The sequence below is a fragment of the Xenopus laevis genome, chromosome 3L (genome assembly GCF_017654675.1).
Source record: "Xenopus laevis strain J_2021 chromosome 3L, Xenopus_laevis_v10.1, whole genome shotgun sequence".
Classification (NCBI taxonomy): domain Eukaryota; kingdom Metazoa; phylum Chordata; class Amphibia; order Anura; family Pipidae; genus Xenopus; species Xenopus laevis.
Window position 1 is genome coordinate 20,427,978 of NC_054375.1, and position 16,527 is coordinate 20,444,504.

The 16,527-nt window shown below is 42.1% G+C and overlaps 1 protein-coding gene across 1 annotated transcript in view; it reads right to left on the reverse strand.

Annotated features, from left to right (window-relative positions):
* Positions 1-16,527, reverse strand: part of btbd11.L (BTB (POZ) domain containing 11 L homeolog) — a 176,110-nt gene that overhangs the window by 27,365 nt on the left and 132,218 nt on the right. The window contains exons 12-14 of the mRNA XM_018251965.2: positions 13,865-13,970; positions 2,900-3,002; positions 840-921 (exon numbers count right to left, since the gene is read on the reverse strand). Of these exons, the coding sequence (XP_018107454.1) occupies positions 840-921; positions 2,900-3,002; positions 13,865-13,970 (291 nt within the window). The remainder of the gene's footprint in view (positions 1-839; positions 922-2,899; positions 3,003-13,864; positions 13,971-16,527) is intronic.

Genomic DNA, 16,527 nt, shown 5'->3' on the forward strand with positions numbered 1-16,527 from the left:
ACTGACTCCTGACTTTCTGGGTTTTTATTGACTTCCTGTGATTTAAATAGTACAATGTTTTGAACAGTTTGAACTTGTTGGACGGATCCATTTGGAATCATCTGCCTTTTAATATATTTGGGCAATCCATGCATTTCCGTTCTTTGATTTATTTAGCAGCTGCTTTGGATGCTATAAAACCTTTAGTCTTATTTCTCATGCTATCAAAGCATCCAATCCATTCTACTGTGCCAGATAAGGCAAAAAGTCTTCCCACATAACTGAATCCTGAATCTGAATATTAGTGTTGAGCACAGTAATACTAAACAATAAAATTTTAAAATTTGATCTTTATGAAGTAAAAAAGGGATCAACTTGTTTCTATAGTAGATGAAAGGGTTTAACTCCCAAGATTCATTCAAAGGGGTTGAAACTGCTGTTAAATAGGTTTTTAAGTACTGTTTGTTTGCATGTAACTATTTCCAGTTTATTTACAAAGCCAATAATTCTGCAGGTGCCCACAACTATACTGACATTTCGGGGAAAAACACTGCAAATTTCATCCAAAAAGAATGGGCATCACTGCCCATCCTACTAGGTCTATGTGCCAGTTCTTCATATATGTGTTTGGAGCTGGAGCCATTGTACTATAAAGTAGGTGACCCAAGCTTAAACACAGACCTAAGATGGCTTATGTAGAGCTGGTAGGCTGGATTCTTACTGGAAAATCCTCTTTGCATTGCATTTATGTCTGAGCATTACTCAGGGAGTGTAACTGAATTTTTTTTATAGTGGGGCTACCTCCAATATTATATATGAATAAATAGAAAGACAAAGGTCTTCAAATGCTATTTGTGTACCTGAAATATGTGATATTTCACATAGTTGATTTCAATGCAACTGTTTTCTGCTGACGATTTATTTGTTAGAAGTGCTTTAAACCTAAAAAAAAAAAAAAAGAAAGAGAGAGAGAGAGAGAGAGAAAAGAACAGATTGCACCTTCTTGCATAAAACATTTGCTCATTATAGTAAATTTGACAATACAGTAGTAACTTGCATTTCTTTTCTAAACATCCCTCAAAAAACTGCTGAAGCATCACGCAAGCCAGAATGATAACAGATGTGCCGTTTAGGGCATATTAAATTTTTATGTACCCTTGTTCAGTCTGATGTTATGCTCTTTGCATGATCCTTCTTGAATCTGAGAAGCTGAGAGGTTGGGTGGTGTCATGGGGAAGACAGAAGAATGGTTAGCTAAGAAATTGGCTGTTGCTATTCATTTCTATAAATGGAACAAACCCATAAAGCTAATCAATGGAGCACAGAATCTTTCATATGGAGTTCAAGAGCTTTATATTTATACAGCCTTTAAATTATATTAAATTATATTAATCTCCACGTGTCTCTGGCTACACAAAACTCTCACTTATTTGACTGTGCGGCTTTGTCGTAGAGTAGTCATATTAACAGCACGCTTTAAGACAATCCTTAGGGTAAGGGCACAGGTGACAAATTGCCCAGCCACTAATCTCCCCGAAAGGCCTTTCCACCGGCTAGAATCTAAATCTCCGGCGGTATGGCATCATTCGGATCACTTCATTTTCTGAAGTTGCCCGAAGTTGCCTCATGAGGGAACTTCAGACGACTTTGGGAGACTAAGCGATCTGAATGCCAACCCGCTGGCTATTTAGATTCTAGCCAGTGGGAAGGCTTTTGGGGGAGATTAGTACCCCAAAGAAGAGGCGATTTCGTCTGGCAACTAAATCTCCCGAATCTTAGTGTGTGCCCTTACCCTTAATGTTTGGCTTTAATATACAGCTAAGTTTCAAAATAAAGTATCTTAACAGGGTATTGAGTCATTAAAGGCTTCAACAGACCTTGGCAGAGTGTCTCCGAATGCCTGAAACCCTACTGAGGGATGCAACGCCATTCTTCCTCTTTAGGGTTATCCATTTTTTCAGTGTAGGGGGCAGAGTATTTTGACACACCACATATTGAAGGGCAAGACTATATTAAAATAATGATGTCATACAAAGAAGTCCAATGAATTCTTAAGCAGGCTGAGGTCCATGAAATTCCCTTGGAAAGTCACATATGTCCTTCAGCTGGACAACTCTGCCATTTCTGAGGATTATGCAATTTTATTTACCCTATTTTATATTGTTGTTTATATTTTATTTACCCTTTATTTTATATTTTTTCATCATACCTTACACCAGGTATCCCCAAACTTTTTTACCTGTGAGCCACATTAAAATGCTAAAAGAGTTGTAAAGCAAAATAAGCATGCAAAAGGTTCCTGGGGTGCTAAATATGGGCTATGATTGGTTTTTCATCCTCTATGAGGACCGGCACCCTTGATGAGGACCGTGTCTATTTGGCAGTACAAATGGTTTTTATACAACTAAAGCTTTCCTTCAAGCCAGGAATTAAAAAATAGCCACTGCATTGGGGCCACTGGGCGCAACATTCAAAGAGCTGGTGAGCAACATGTTGCTCATGAGCCTGTGGTTGGAGATCACGGCCTTAGACACTGTCCCTCATTAACCATTATCAAGTTGGGCTTTTATCTCCTGCTAAAAATGCCACCAAAATACCCATTAATTTCCCCATTCAGAGGCCTCTTCTTTAAGCCGTTGTATCCAAAATATTGGCTAATGATTCAGTCCAATATTTTTGTGCATGTTGCCTTGCTATCAACTCAAAAATCATGTCTCACCGGAGACACCCAATATTCCTACAGTCTCTGCCACTGAGGATGTGTCTTGTCCTAAGAACCAACTGTTATTTAAGAAGGTTCATATGGCACAGAATGCTTCTAACTGTTCTCTGTTATTCATTAAATTACATAAAGTTAACGTTTGAAGCATTTATCAGTCCAGGAATTCACATGCAATTAATAGATGTTATATACACCCACCTTGGAGAGGCTGTGAACAGCAACACTTTATGGGCATAAAAAGGCCTTCCTTCCACGATGAATGTTATATCAGACATTTCTTTGTTGTTGAGAAACTGGGGATCTAAAATAAACAAAACAAAGCTATGTTACTTGGAAATAGTAAATGTAAATATGATTCTATAATTCCCAGTGACAATCTTGATTCTTGGCATCCCTGGAGAAGCTGAAGCAATGCAGCTAGAGGAAGAATAATTTGTACAGATAGGAGCTCTATAAATATTGCTGGTATATGTATTATACTTTTCTAAGCAAAGTTAGCTCCATGGTCAACTTTGGGACATGGTGTAACCATAAATGAGATGACCTTTGACTGTTGTGCCATCTCTGAAAGCTTGTTTCTCATACTAGATTCAGACTGTCTTATAGGAGACTAGATTCAGACTGTCTTATAGGAGACTATAAGCATAGAATTATAGTAGAGATGTTTACTGGAAAGCAGAATCAGAAAGACTGTATGTAAGATGCTCCGGGAGATTTATCCATTCTCTTAGCTCCCGTTGCATCTTTCTCCGGCAACTGGGATGCAGGCTTCGGTCAGCTCGTGCTTGACACTGAGCGTTGTGACGCTCGTGTTTTGATGCCGAGCGTTATGACATAATTTTTCACTGTGAGGTCCGCATTTTTGGTGGCAATTCTCCTTTAAAAAGGCCTTTCTTCATTTTAACAGTGCCCTAGCTGCCTTCTGTTCACAGATCCTGCTGAAGCGTTATTTACTTTTGTAATTTCCTGGTTTTTGACTTCTGCCTGTTGTGACTTTGATTCCTGCCACCTGCCTCAAACCTTTTGCCTGTTTTGTGACTATGCTTTGACTAATCCTTGCCAGTACCTCTTTATGGACTTCTTCCTAGCAAACACACAAATTCCTTGTTGGTTCCACAGCCGGTACCTCTTTACGGACTTCTTCCTACCAAACACACAAATTCCTTGTTGGTTACACAGCAGAAACCCCAGGGCCCCAAAAGTGCGTCGGGGTTCCCATGTGCATCTGAGTGTACCAGCTGCCTTCAAGGTTTCTGATTAACAAGTATGTTAAAGTTAGCTTGGGCCCAAAATGAAACCTGCCCAGGCTGCTACGTCATCTGCATTGGGGGGCTACTTCGATGTGATGATGAAATGCCTTGACAGTCAAAAGGCTCAAGAAGCTCATCTTTCACAGGCCTTACAGCATATTACGGCTTGCCTGGAGCCCCTTTAGAGTTCTGGGACCACTGTTCATCAATCCTCTTCTGCACAGTCCTCACAGGCTGCACATCCTTTGGTTCCCAAGATTCCAGCCCCAGTTCATTGTGGTGGTGATCCAGATCCATGTCGTGGGTTTTTGACACAATGCAAGATCCAGTTTGAAGTGGCTCCTGAGCAGTTTGCAAACAGAAAGAGCTAAAGTTGCATATATTATTGCCCTTCTTCAGAGAAAAGCTCTTCCTTGGGCTTCTCTTTTACTGGATAGAGATGAACCCTTGGTGCATGACTCCACTGCTTTTCTGTCCACGTTTCGTCAGATCTTTGATGCTCCTGGTCGTAAACTGAATGCCTCTGATAGGCTCATGAGAATACATCAAGGATCCAGTTCGGCCTCCAAATATGCCATTAACTTCCGGACTCTGGCTGTGGAAGTGTCCTTGAACAACAAGGCGCTTATAGGAGCTTTCTGAAGAGGATTTAATGAGGATCTGAAAGATGAGCTGGTTACGCTGGATCTTCATACCACTTTTGTAGAATTCATTATCTTCATTGTCAAGATACATTCCAGAATGAGGGAGAAAAGGAGATTTTCTTACCCGAAAAATCTTTTTCTCGTAGGCCCGTACTGTGGGCAGGACGACTGGGGTTAACTTGCTCCTCTCCGGAGGCAGGACAAAATATTGCTTCTTGAGGCTCCTCCTCCCTGGCATCTCCACCTCCTCTCCAGTTTTATTATCAAGCCTGTCGGTGGAGATGGTAAACCCAACTGACCTAACTATCTACAGACGAGCAAAAAAAATAACAGGCACCCTACCGTTTGGTGGGATGCTGCACTGACAGTACGGGCCTATGAGAAAAAGGTTTTTTTGTAAGAAAATCTCCTTTTCTACATCGGCCCGTACTGTCAGTGCAGGACGACTGGGGATGTCCCAGAGCTGTCCTAAAAAGAGGGGGGGGGACTTGTAGCACCTTCCTGCCCAGAGCCACTTCTGAAGAGGCAAGGACGTCCAATTTATAAAATTTGGAGAATGTGTGTAAGGAACTCCAGGTTGCTACCCTATATAACATGTCTGGGGAAGCCGAGTTCTGTAGCGCCCAAGAAGCACTGACATTTCTGGTAGAGTGAGCCTACTCTGAAATAGTGGATACTATCCATCTAGCTAGTGTAGCCTTAGAAGCAGGGTGTAGCCTTATTGGGGCCAAAAAGTACAAGGATAGCATCTGCCTTCCTGAACTGAGATGATCTCTTGAGGTAAAATTTTAAAGCTCTAACTGGATCCAGTTTATGAAGCTGTCCTTTCAGCTTGGTTGGATGGCTTTGTGCAAAAGGATTGAAGGACAATTTCTTGATTTATATGATATGCGGATGTTACCTTTGGCAGGTAAGATGGTACTGTGCGCATCACTGCTTTATTTTGATGGAATACTAGCCAGAGTTGTTTGTGTGACAAAGCTGTGAAATCTGAGACTCTGCGCCCGGAGCAAATTGCAAGTAAAAAAGCTACCTTCCAAGAAACATACTTGATGTCTACTGTGTCCATGGGTTCCAACTGGGACTGTTGATGAGCTCCCAAAACAAGGTTTAAGTCCAAGGGGGGACCTGGGTTCTTGTGTGGAGGATAAATATGCAAATATTGGTTGAACTCTGATAAGATAGCCCATTGAGTTTAATAAAGTGTTGAAAGGGCAGAGACACTGAGCCCTTTATCTAGCCCGTGCTGCAAAAATTCCAATATTTGTGATGATCGACAGTCCTTCCAGTGTAACTGGTGGGACTCTGACCATTCCATGAAACAATGGCAAGTACGATAGTAACATTTGGCTGTAAAAGCCTTGCGGGCTGCTAACAGAGTAGTTGTTTCTGCTGCAGAGAACTCTCTGTCACGCCATAGCAGGGATTCAATAGCCACGCAGTCAATTACAATTTTAGTTGATGTATGTTGTCTGCTACCGCTGGTCCCTGAGAGAGAAGGTTCGAAAGCTGAAGAAGAATCCATGGTTCTTCTTTGGACAACTGAATTAGGTCCGCAAAGCATGTGCGCCACCACGGGCTATTAAAATTGTGGTTACATTTTCCATTCTGAATTCCATTTTTGAATGACTTTGGAAATAAGTGGAATGGTTGGAAATATGTACAGTATGCTAGTTGGCAATCCCACTGACTCACCAGAGCTTCCACTCTTTCACCTTCGGTGATGATACCTAGGACCCAAGGATCTGTGATAGTGTGCTGCAAAATGTTTGCAAAGCTTTGTAACCTTCCTCCTACCCGCGGAGTAGTTCCTGGTAGTGTAGAATAGTCAGGATTCCTGACCTTTTGCCGAGATAGGTTTTTTGGACTGCCAGGACGATCTGTAGCGCCTGTTGGGCTGCCCTTGATTTTGTTGTTTAGGTAACCTAGACTGTTTATTGCCACTGGAAGACCAAGATTTGTGATGATAATTTCTTCTATGGAATTCCCGCTGTGGGCGTTTGGCTTGGGGAAGAAAAGCTCCTTTTCCCCCTGTGAATAATTTGTTTAAGTTCTGGTCTGAATAATTGTGAGCCTGAAAACTTTAAAGAGGTGAGCCTATTTTTAGAAGCTGCGTCACCCGTCCAATGGCGTAGCCATAGCGCTCTATGAGCTGCCACTGATGCCCTTGCAGCAAATTTTGTTATGTCAAGAGTGGCCTCTCCTAAGAAAGTTAGTGCTGACTTAATTTTCTCAACTTCTTCCATAAATTTTTGTGGGTCAGTAGGCGGTGAATGGAGTTCTTGGCACCAATACTTTGCTGTCTTGGCTACGTAGAGGCCCCTGCTGCTGGTCTTAGTATGGCTGCAGCACTTTGAAAATCTTTTTTGAGGACAAAGTCCATTTTTTTTGTCCATTGGGTCCCTTAGGGAGCTCTTGTCTTCCACTGGTAGCATAATGTGACGAGATAGCCTAACAATGGGCGGGTCAACTTTTGGAATTTATTCCCATACTTTAAATTCCTCTTGCACTGGGTAGGTGTTGAAAAATCTCTAAGGTTGAAAAAATGTATCTGATGAGGTCTTTAACCTCTTCTGGTTGTTTGGAAGTATCCTCTGAGGATGTTGATTAAGAGTCAGATAAGGCTCCCTCTTCTGAAGAGGAGTCTGATTTTTTAGGAGAAATGGTGGATGCAGCCGGCATGTCATCCTCAGAAGTAGGAGAGGGGGATCTTTTCCGCTTCCTCTTCCCTCCCATTGTAGGGATAGGGTCTGGTTGTTTCATTATAGCCTTGTCTAGTGTGGTCTGAATGGTAGACTAAAACCATGATAAAAATTGGGAGAAGTCAGGGGATGCCTGAACTTGCGTTGGGGCCTGTGTGGAACCTGAAGGTTGAATAGGAGACGCTGAAAGTGGAATTTGACTCTGTTTCTGGGAGTCCTGAGGGGCATGCACTAGGGCTGTAGTTATGCCGCTACTACCAGCAGAACTTGAGGGCTATAAGGTGGATTGTACCGGGGAAGCTGATCTGGGGGTCTTCTTAATCTTTGCCTTTAGTTTGCGGTGCATTTCTGGCAAAATCAATTTTCTCTATTAAGGAAACTAGTTCCACGTCTGCTGAGGCCAAAGTGGAGCCTGTGTTACTATATTAGGCTTTATACGCTGCAGGAATACTCTTACCGACTGGAGTTTGTATCTGGAGTGTGGATGAAGTCGGATATGCGTCTCAGTGCACAGTGATATGATCTAATATGGCCGCCGGATCTGAGCGTGCCAATGTAGAATATGGCCGCCTACAACAAGAGGGCATGAACCGGAGCAGAGCACAATGGAACGCAACTGCGTCCTTGTGGAACGCATACACCCTAAGGCCTGTGAACCAGCCACCCGCCTTGTAGCTAGGTGCATCTGATTTGTAAGTGAACAGACATATTCCTGTCGCTTATCCAGGTGCTGTAACGCTGGGCTCCATCTGATACTTATAATATAAGCCAGAGAGCGCGCAACACTGAATGATGATATATTAAATTTGCAGGAGAAGGAGAATCTGTTGCCTCAGGAAGGACAAACTAAAAACTGGAGAAGAGATGGAGATGCCAGGAAGGAGGAGCCTCAAGAAGCAAAAATTTTTCCTGCCTCCGGAGAGGAGCAAGTTAACCCCTGTTGTCCTGCACTGACAGGTAGAGCTGATCTAGAAATCCTTTCTTAAGTTTCGAACCCTACCTCAACTTTTCTTGGGACTGAATTTCCCACTCCCTGCCGGTACGGGACGAACCTATGCAGATTGGAGCTACGCGTTTAATAGCTGAGGAGAGAATGCGTAGGAGAATTGCAGGTCTCTGTATGTATTGTGGCCTCGCCGGGCACCTCATTAGATCCTGTCTAATCAGAAATCAGCATCAGGGAAATGCTCCAGCCTAGGTGTGAGGGGGGAGTCTCCCCTAGGCAAGATTTCTGCATTCCCATTTACCTTCAGCTCTCGCAAGTTTCTCCTTCCTTCCCTCTCTACCTTGTCTGATACGCTTTCCTGTCAAGCTTTTGTGGATTCCGGAGTAGCAGGAAATTTTATTGATGAGCATTTTGCCAAGTCCTGTTGCTTGAGTTCAGTGCCTCTCGAGATCCCTCTTTCTGCCCGTGCTGTGGATGGCAGGCCAATTTCTCCTGGAGTCCTCACCTCTCCTACTTCTTCAGCTCTAATTCGTATTGACAGTCTTCACAAAAAGGAGATCTCCTTCCTGATTATTCAATGTCTGCAGTTCAAATTGTATTTTTTCTTTGATTATTCCAGTGTCTGTTTCTTCATTGCTCCCATCATCCAATTCTCTCCTTCTTGATGTTTAGAAGGACTTCTCTGATGTTTTCGAGAAAAGAAATTCTGAAATCCTACTTCCTCACCGTCCCTACAACTATCCCATTGACTTAATTCGCGGCTCCATTTTCACGAACGGCTCCCTGAATCCAGAACAGGTGCTGGCTCCCTCGTCTCAACTCCGCTTCTGCCTGTAGCAGCCGCTTTTCACTTTGGGAGGAGCCCTCCGCTAATTGGATGCCACTAGGTCTTAATAAGAAGGGAGCCGAGCAAAGTTTATGGACGAGCAAAGGGGCGCAGTCGTTATAAAGTCTTTGGACGGTAGGCACAGTTCTTAGAAAAGACAAAGCGTAGTCGGACAGGCCGGGGTTGGTGCGGGCAGAGTTCAAGCAAGGTCAGACAAGCAGTGGTTGTTGCAGGCAGCATTCAAGGATAGTCAGGCAGGCAAGGGTCAATACCAGTAGAATTGTAATAGTCAGGTCATGATAGTCATAGTTCAGAGTAGTCAGGCAGGCAAGGGTCAGATTTGGCAGAGTTCAGAATAGTCAGGCAGGCAGGGGTCAAAACAGGAATCAAAACAGGAATCAAACACACCCAGGATACTAGCAAGTAGACCTAACAACAGGCAATGAGTTTGTGCACAGAGCCACTTTAAATATTCAGATTTCGCACCATTGTGATGTCTTCATGATTAGGGATGGGCGAATTTGACCCGTTTCGTTTCGCCAAAAATTCTCAGCCGGCGAAATGTCGCCAACGTCCATTAAAGTCTATGAGCGTCAAAAATTTTTTATTATTTGACGCGCGTCTTTTTATTTTGACGCACAATGCCATACAAGTCTATGGGCGTAATCTTTTCGGTGAAACAAGGCGAAAAAATTCGCCCATCCCTAGTCATGATGTGCGCGATGCACAAAAACCCATAGAAGAACCAGCAATTGAACTAGGAGGATCCCTGCGGAAGGCGTCCCTGCCGGCCCACTAGACCACCAGGGTGGTCCATTCCTCCTAGGGGAAGAACATATCCCTTATGCATGCCTGAGACCCCAGCCATGAAAGAATATATTCTGGAAAATCTGTCCAAAGGCTTCATAAGGGAATCTACGTCTCCAGGAGCTGGTTTCTTTTTTGTTCAGAAAAAAAATGGCACTCTATGGGGCAAATTCCCTAAGCCGCGAAGCGCCGAGCGCTAGCGTTAATTCGCTAGCGTTTGGCACTTTCGCTACTGCACAAATTCACCAACGAACGCTGGCGTAGTTTCGCTAGTGTTACTTCGCAACCTTACGCCAGGCGAATCTTCGCTAGCGACGAAACTACGCAAATTCACTAACTTGCGCAGTGTACTGAACACTACCTTTTACGCTAGACTTCCTTCACCACCTCAGACCTGGCGAAGCGCAATAGAGTAGATAGGGATTGTTTAAAAAAAAGTCAATTTTTTTTTCTAAGTCCCAAAAAAACACTGGCGTGTTTTCTACATGATGGCTGATAGGCTGAAAAAGATGGAAAATTTTTTGGGGCTCCCCTTCCTCCCCCCTACATTTCCTGACTCATGGCAACTTACCTAGACAGTGGGCACATGTGTAGGGCAAAATAAAATTTTTATTTGCTGATTTGAAGGTTTTCTAGGCACTTGTAGTGCAGATACGTGTTCCTCCATTGAAATTTGAATTTCGCGCCGTATGCAAATTAGCCTTCGCTAGCGTAACTTCGCTTTATATAGCAAATAAACGCTAGCGCAACTTCGCAACCTTACGCTACCCCTGTGCGCAACTTCGGATTTTAGTGAATTTGCGGAGCCCTGGCGAAACTACGCCTGGCGAAGTGCTGCGAAGTGCGGCGAAGTTGCGCCTGGCGCAACTTCGCATCTTAGTGAATTTGCCCCTTAGACTGTGCATTGATTATTGAGCTTTGAACAAAATAACCATTATCCTCTACTACCAATCCCAGAATTATTTGATAGATTAAGGGGAGCCAAAGTCTTTACCAAGTTAAACCTATGAGGTGCTTACAACCTTAATCGTATTCGTTTGGGGGGGCGAGTGGAAGACAGCCTTCAATACCCGGGATGGCCATTAAGAATATTTGGTCATGCCGTTTGGCTTATGCAATGCCCCCGCAGTTTTTCAAGAATTCATCAACGATGTCCTTCGTGAGTTTCCATAGACTTGTGTTATTGTATATTTGGATGACATCCTGGTTTACTCTTCCTCAATATCTGATCATCTATCCCAAGTAAAGCTTGAGAAATGTGAATTCCACAAGACCACAATTTCATTTTTACATTATTTCTCCCTCTGGGTTACAAGATGGATCCAGCAGCCTCTGCTGTTCTAGACTGGCCAATTCCTACGGGCCATACAACGTTTCTTGGGGTTTGCCAATTTCTATTGTAAGTTCATAAAGAACTTTTCCCAGACAGTGGCTCCCATTACAGCTCTCACGAAGAAATCCTTTAAATCATCATGGACCCCTCAACCACAGGAGGTGTTCTCTAAACTCAAAAAGCTATTTAGTTCAGCTCTAATTCTTCTTCATCCAGATCCTGCCCGGCCGTTTATTCGGGAGCTCGATGCTTCCAAGGTGGGGCTTGGTGCCGTTCAGTCTCAACGGGTGGAGTTCAAAGGGACCCTTCATGCCTATTTTTCTCATAGACTTTCTCCAGCTGTAAGAAATTATGATGTGGGCAACTGTGAACTATTGGCTGTTAAACTCGCACTTGAGGAGTGGCGTCATTTGTTGGAGGGGGCTAAGGAGCCTATTATTAACGGATCACAAGAACCTAGAATACATTTCCTCAGTGAGGAGGCTCAATCTTCGTCAGGCTCTGTTCTTTTCCAGATTTAACTTTTTTATTTCTTATTGGTCTGGTTCAAAAAATATGAAAGCAGATGCCTTAACCAGATGTCTTGGACAGAGAGAGGCTAATCTTGCCCCACCCACCCCAAATATCTCCCCTGACTTAGTAGTGGCTCCTACTTCGCTAGCGTTATCTGAATTTTCGAACTTGGAACATCCTCCTGAATGTCCCTCTGGGAAGATTTTTGTACCTCAGCAAAGGGTTGCTCAAGTTCTCAAATGGGCTCATTCTTCTAAGATCTCTGGTCATCCCGGCGTCAAGAAGATCCCTGCTGAAGATGTCTAGCTCTTTATCTCTGCCTGCACATTCTGTGCACAACAGAAGAGTCCCTGTTCTTTACCATGTGGCCTTTTCCAACCTTTACCCATACCTACTCAACCCTGGCTAGATGTGGCTATGGACTTTATCGTGGATTTGCCTAAATCTTTGGATATGACTAGTACTATTCTAGTAGTAGTAGTTCAAGTCCTCCCTATCAACTTGGAAATTTAGTCTGGCTGTCCACTCAACACGTTAAACTTCGCTTGCCATCTCCCAAGTTTGGACCTCGTTATATTGATCCCTTCATGATTAAAGAGCTTAATAACCCTGTATCTGTTAGATTGGATCTACCTTTTAGTTTGAACTCCTTCCATGTTTCTCTGGTCAACACTTTTGTTAGGAATATTTTTTCTGGTGACCAACTTTCTCCTGCTCCCATTATTCTCAATGATCATCAAGAATTTGAAGTACAAGAGATTTTGGACTCTAGGAAATTGAGAGGCAATGTTCATTGGAAAGGTTTTGGGGCAGAGGAGAGGTCTTGGTAGATAGCTTCGGATACTCATGCTCCTCGACTGATCAAGATCTTTCACAAGAAGTTTTCTGACAAGTTTTGGGAGCCCCCGGAGGGTATTCCTGAAGAGGGGGGGTACTGTAAGATGCGCCGGGAGATTTCTCTTACCGCCCAAAAAGGGCGTCGGTGAACACCAGAGTCCACAGGGGTTCCCTTGTGCATCTGAGTGTACCAGCTGCCTTCAAGGTTCCTGTTGACGAGTACGTTACACTGTATATACTGTACACGCAGCAAGCATGAACACTCATCTGCTTATATTTATATCAGAAAGGTAGAAAAGTAAAATAACCAAGAACATGTGTATCTGTTGTATATTCATAGCTACAGTATATTCATAGTGCATCTATCTCCTTATACATTGCTGTCTTGTTAGAGCAAAATCTAAATTAGAAAAACCCTACATATAAATAGTATAAATATTTTTTGAAGACTAATTCAAAGGTCATGTTTCTTCAATGGCACCATACGTATGTTGTATAAATGATAATCTATAACATACACATGGTTGTATTTCCTTGCAGAAAAATTATTGATGATGTTCCCTCAGGTTTTTCAGTCATTCCAATTCATTATTATGCTGGCTCCTAATAATCGAATTGCCTTGATTCATTACTTCTATTGATCTGAGATGCCATGCAGTATGCATAGTAATTTCTCTGACTTAAACTGAAGCAGAATGTTCTTGTTGCATAGATAGGACATTAATGATTGGTTTATGTTTGCTAAACATATCCTTTGACCAGAAATGTCTTTAGGGCAGGGTTCCCCCACAAGGGTAGCAAGCAAACAGAGCCCAAACTCCAGATGAGAAAACAATAGTATTTTTTCAACTGAGTTGGAAAACACAGCCATCTTTATTTTTTCTTGAATCTTTTTTAAGGTTTCACACTGGTGGCTAGCTTGTGGGTAGGTCCAGGGCCCAACATGGTGAGGGCCCACCAGAATTTCCTGGAATGCCATTGGAATAGTTGACCCTGGGGCACAGCAGAACATTTCACTTTACTGAAGGGACCATACTGACCAACCATAAAAAGTACAGGGATCACATTTTGTGTCCCAATCCATAGGTTAAGAATTACTGTTTGGAGGGGTCCAAGCAGCAGAAATGGTAGGTAAGAAGAGTCTGAAGAGTGCTGAAAGCTTAGCAGTTCACTGCAAATGTACAGTATGTACGATGAAGTAGGGCCAGATGGCTCCCAGTCTGTAGGACCCTTGTGCTAATGTAGTATAACCAGACAAACCATATGCTGTATGTGGTTAAATTAGTAAATTTTTTGCAAATTTACCCAGTCTAGAAGTCTGCTTGCGTTTGATTTCCGTCAGTTTTGGAATAGGGTATGGTCCATAACATTGACTGAAAATGACAGCCAGCTGCTGACTGATGACCTCATTCTAAAAAAAAAAAAGACAGAAACATAATATTTCTGTTCCATAAATAGAATCAAGAAATATTTGTTAAAGATCACATAATTTCCTGTGTACAGAGCATAATTTACATTTTTGTCTTTTGCCTGCATGTTGCTGAAGAAAGACAAATGTCAGTCTATATGCACGTACATTTGTGATAATGTAAATGTTAAAAACCTTGAAAACATGCAAACACTCTGGTTGTACTCACATGCATTCTCACACATGTGCATTCATATGAATATAATGCAACAAAAATTGCTGATGTGGAAAGTTCCATTAAAGGCCCTAAAAGTTTGATTATGTTCCCATATATAAATGACATTCCACTCTCTGATGCTGAGCCACACCTTGTTCTGGATTCTGATTAGTGGATTGTAAAACAATAGGAGGAATGTGGTGGAAAAATGAATTGTCGCCCCACACCAATCATAATCATTTTTGCTGAACGCACCACAATTACTGACACCTTACCTGCCCATCACTGATTTCACTGGAGGTGACTATATGAATTTGAATGTAGCAGTAGTGGTTGAGCCAGGAAAGTTAGTTGGAGAGGATTGGGGAGAGGGAAGTAACAGTATCATGCTGGGGTCCTGGGTCTGCCACAAGGTCACCCCAAACCTGCCCAACCTAATGGTTTAATCCCAGGCTGCCCACCACTACAGCCAGTAACACAATAAAAGCCAAAGCAAATAAAACAGACAGCTCTTTTCATTAGAGAAATACTGTACAATACAAACATACAATGATGAGCAAAACACAAGCATTCACACTGGAAGATAAACAAGTTCAAGCAGGCAACCAGAAGTAACGCAGGCCAAGATGTGGTCATGAAAACATATTTTTCAGCATAATACAATGGGATGTCAAGGCTCTCCAAGTTCTCATTGATATGGCTTTATCAGTTCTCATTGATAAGGCTTTATCATTTCATATCCTATTTGCTGGTTTTAGTTTGCATTTAAATGAGAAACAAAATCTAAAAATGAATATGACTAAAAATGACATATTTTATTTACTAAGCTTATTGCATCAGCTTAAAGTTTCAGTTTTTCAACAGCAGCAATGATCCAAGACTTCAAACTTGTCACAGGGGGTCACCATCTTGGAAAGTGTCTGCGACACTCACATGCTCAGTGGGCTCCAAGCAGCTGTTGAAAAGGTAAGCTTAGGGGTCTTCTTAAATTATTCAACAGAAAATGAGGTTGGTCTGTTATATAAGCTTATGCTACAAGGCTGATTATTAAATGCTGATGCTAGTTGCACTGGTTTCTCAGCTGCCATGTAGTAATTATCTGTATTAATTACTAATCAGACTTACATTGTGACATTTACTGAATATTCTATGTGTACTGTATATTTTGAGTTAGCCCCTAAGCTGAGTTACTGACAGCAGCCTGGAGCATGTGCAGTGAATCAGCAGAAAAGAAGGGGCATTTTTAGAGTCACAGATCTTTTCTGCTAAAGGGCTGTGGTTGCCTTGGGCTGGTACAGAAGCCAAAAACACAATGTACAAAATTTCTAGCTACTTCTTTAGTTAAGCTTTAGTTATCCTAGACTATATTCATAGTCTATATTTCTAATATATATTTATGGTCAACTGTCTCTTTTTATTACATTTACAGCCGAATGATTTTTTTTCTGTTTTCTTCTCCAACTTATTGAAGCAATGAAATCTTTCAGCCATTGTCAGGCTCGGAAATACTTAAAACTCCTGTTTAGCATTTCCTGTGAGATTCTCCAATGCAGTTTTCTTTGTTAGTCATAGTAAAATTGATTGAATTTCACTCTGGGGTACTAGACCTTGCTACCAGAGTAGCATTTATAATTAAAAACAATCAGCGTCTTGAAGAGGCGTCCCTGGTCTGTAGCAATAGGCAGTAAGAGGAAGCTGCAATACAAAGCGTGTTTTCTTTAAGGTAGATGAAGGCTTTCCCTCAGTAGGGCCAAAATGAAATGAGGTTAAGAATATAAAGCCTCGCTGGGATATACTGGGAAGAAAGCCAAGGTAGAAGTTGGAAAGCCTGTTGAAATTACAGCTGTAATGTTAACTCTAAAGCACTGGGCTACGAGGAATTACCCCCTAGGCTTAATGATTGTTTGGGCTGCAGGAAAGGATGGATACCAAAACAACCAATGAGTTCCATTGTAACACTTCTATAAAACTTAAACTCATGGTTGGTTCCCCAAAGTTACCACCACAACTCTTATCATGTTTCAATATATTGCCAATATGGGATGTATTCTGAAAGCAACAGTTCTCCAGGGTTGGTGGCCTACTAAATGCACAGATACCTACACAGCCATCTCATGTTTTTTGATCTGCAAATGAGAACAGTAATCTCCTTATTTAAGATAACAGAAATATGGCTGATACTGGAGAAACCTTTTGACTCCTATTTGGGGAGTATCATTTAAAGTTATAATTTAAAGGTACTGTATGATGAAAGTGCCCAACACACAGGGCCTCCAGATTTTGATGAACGCAGTTCAGATCTTAATGATCAAAAATGTATTTTTTTGATTTATATATATAAAG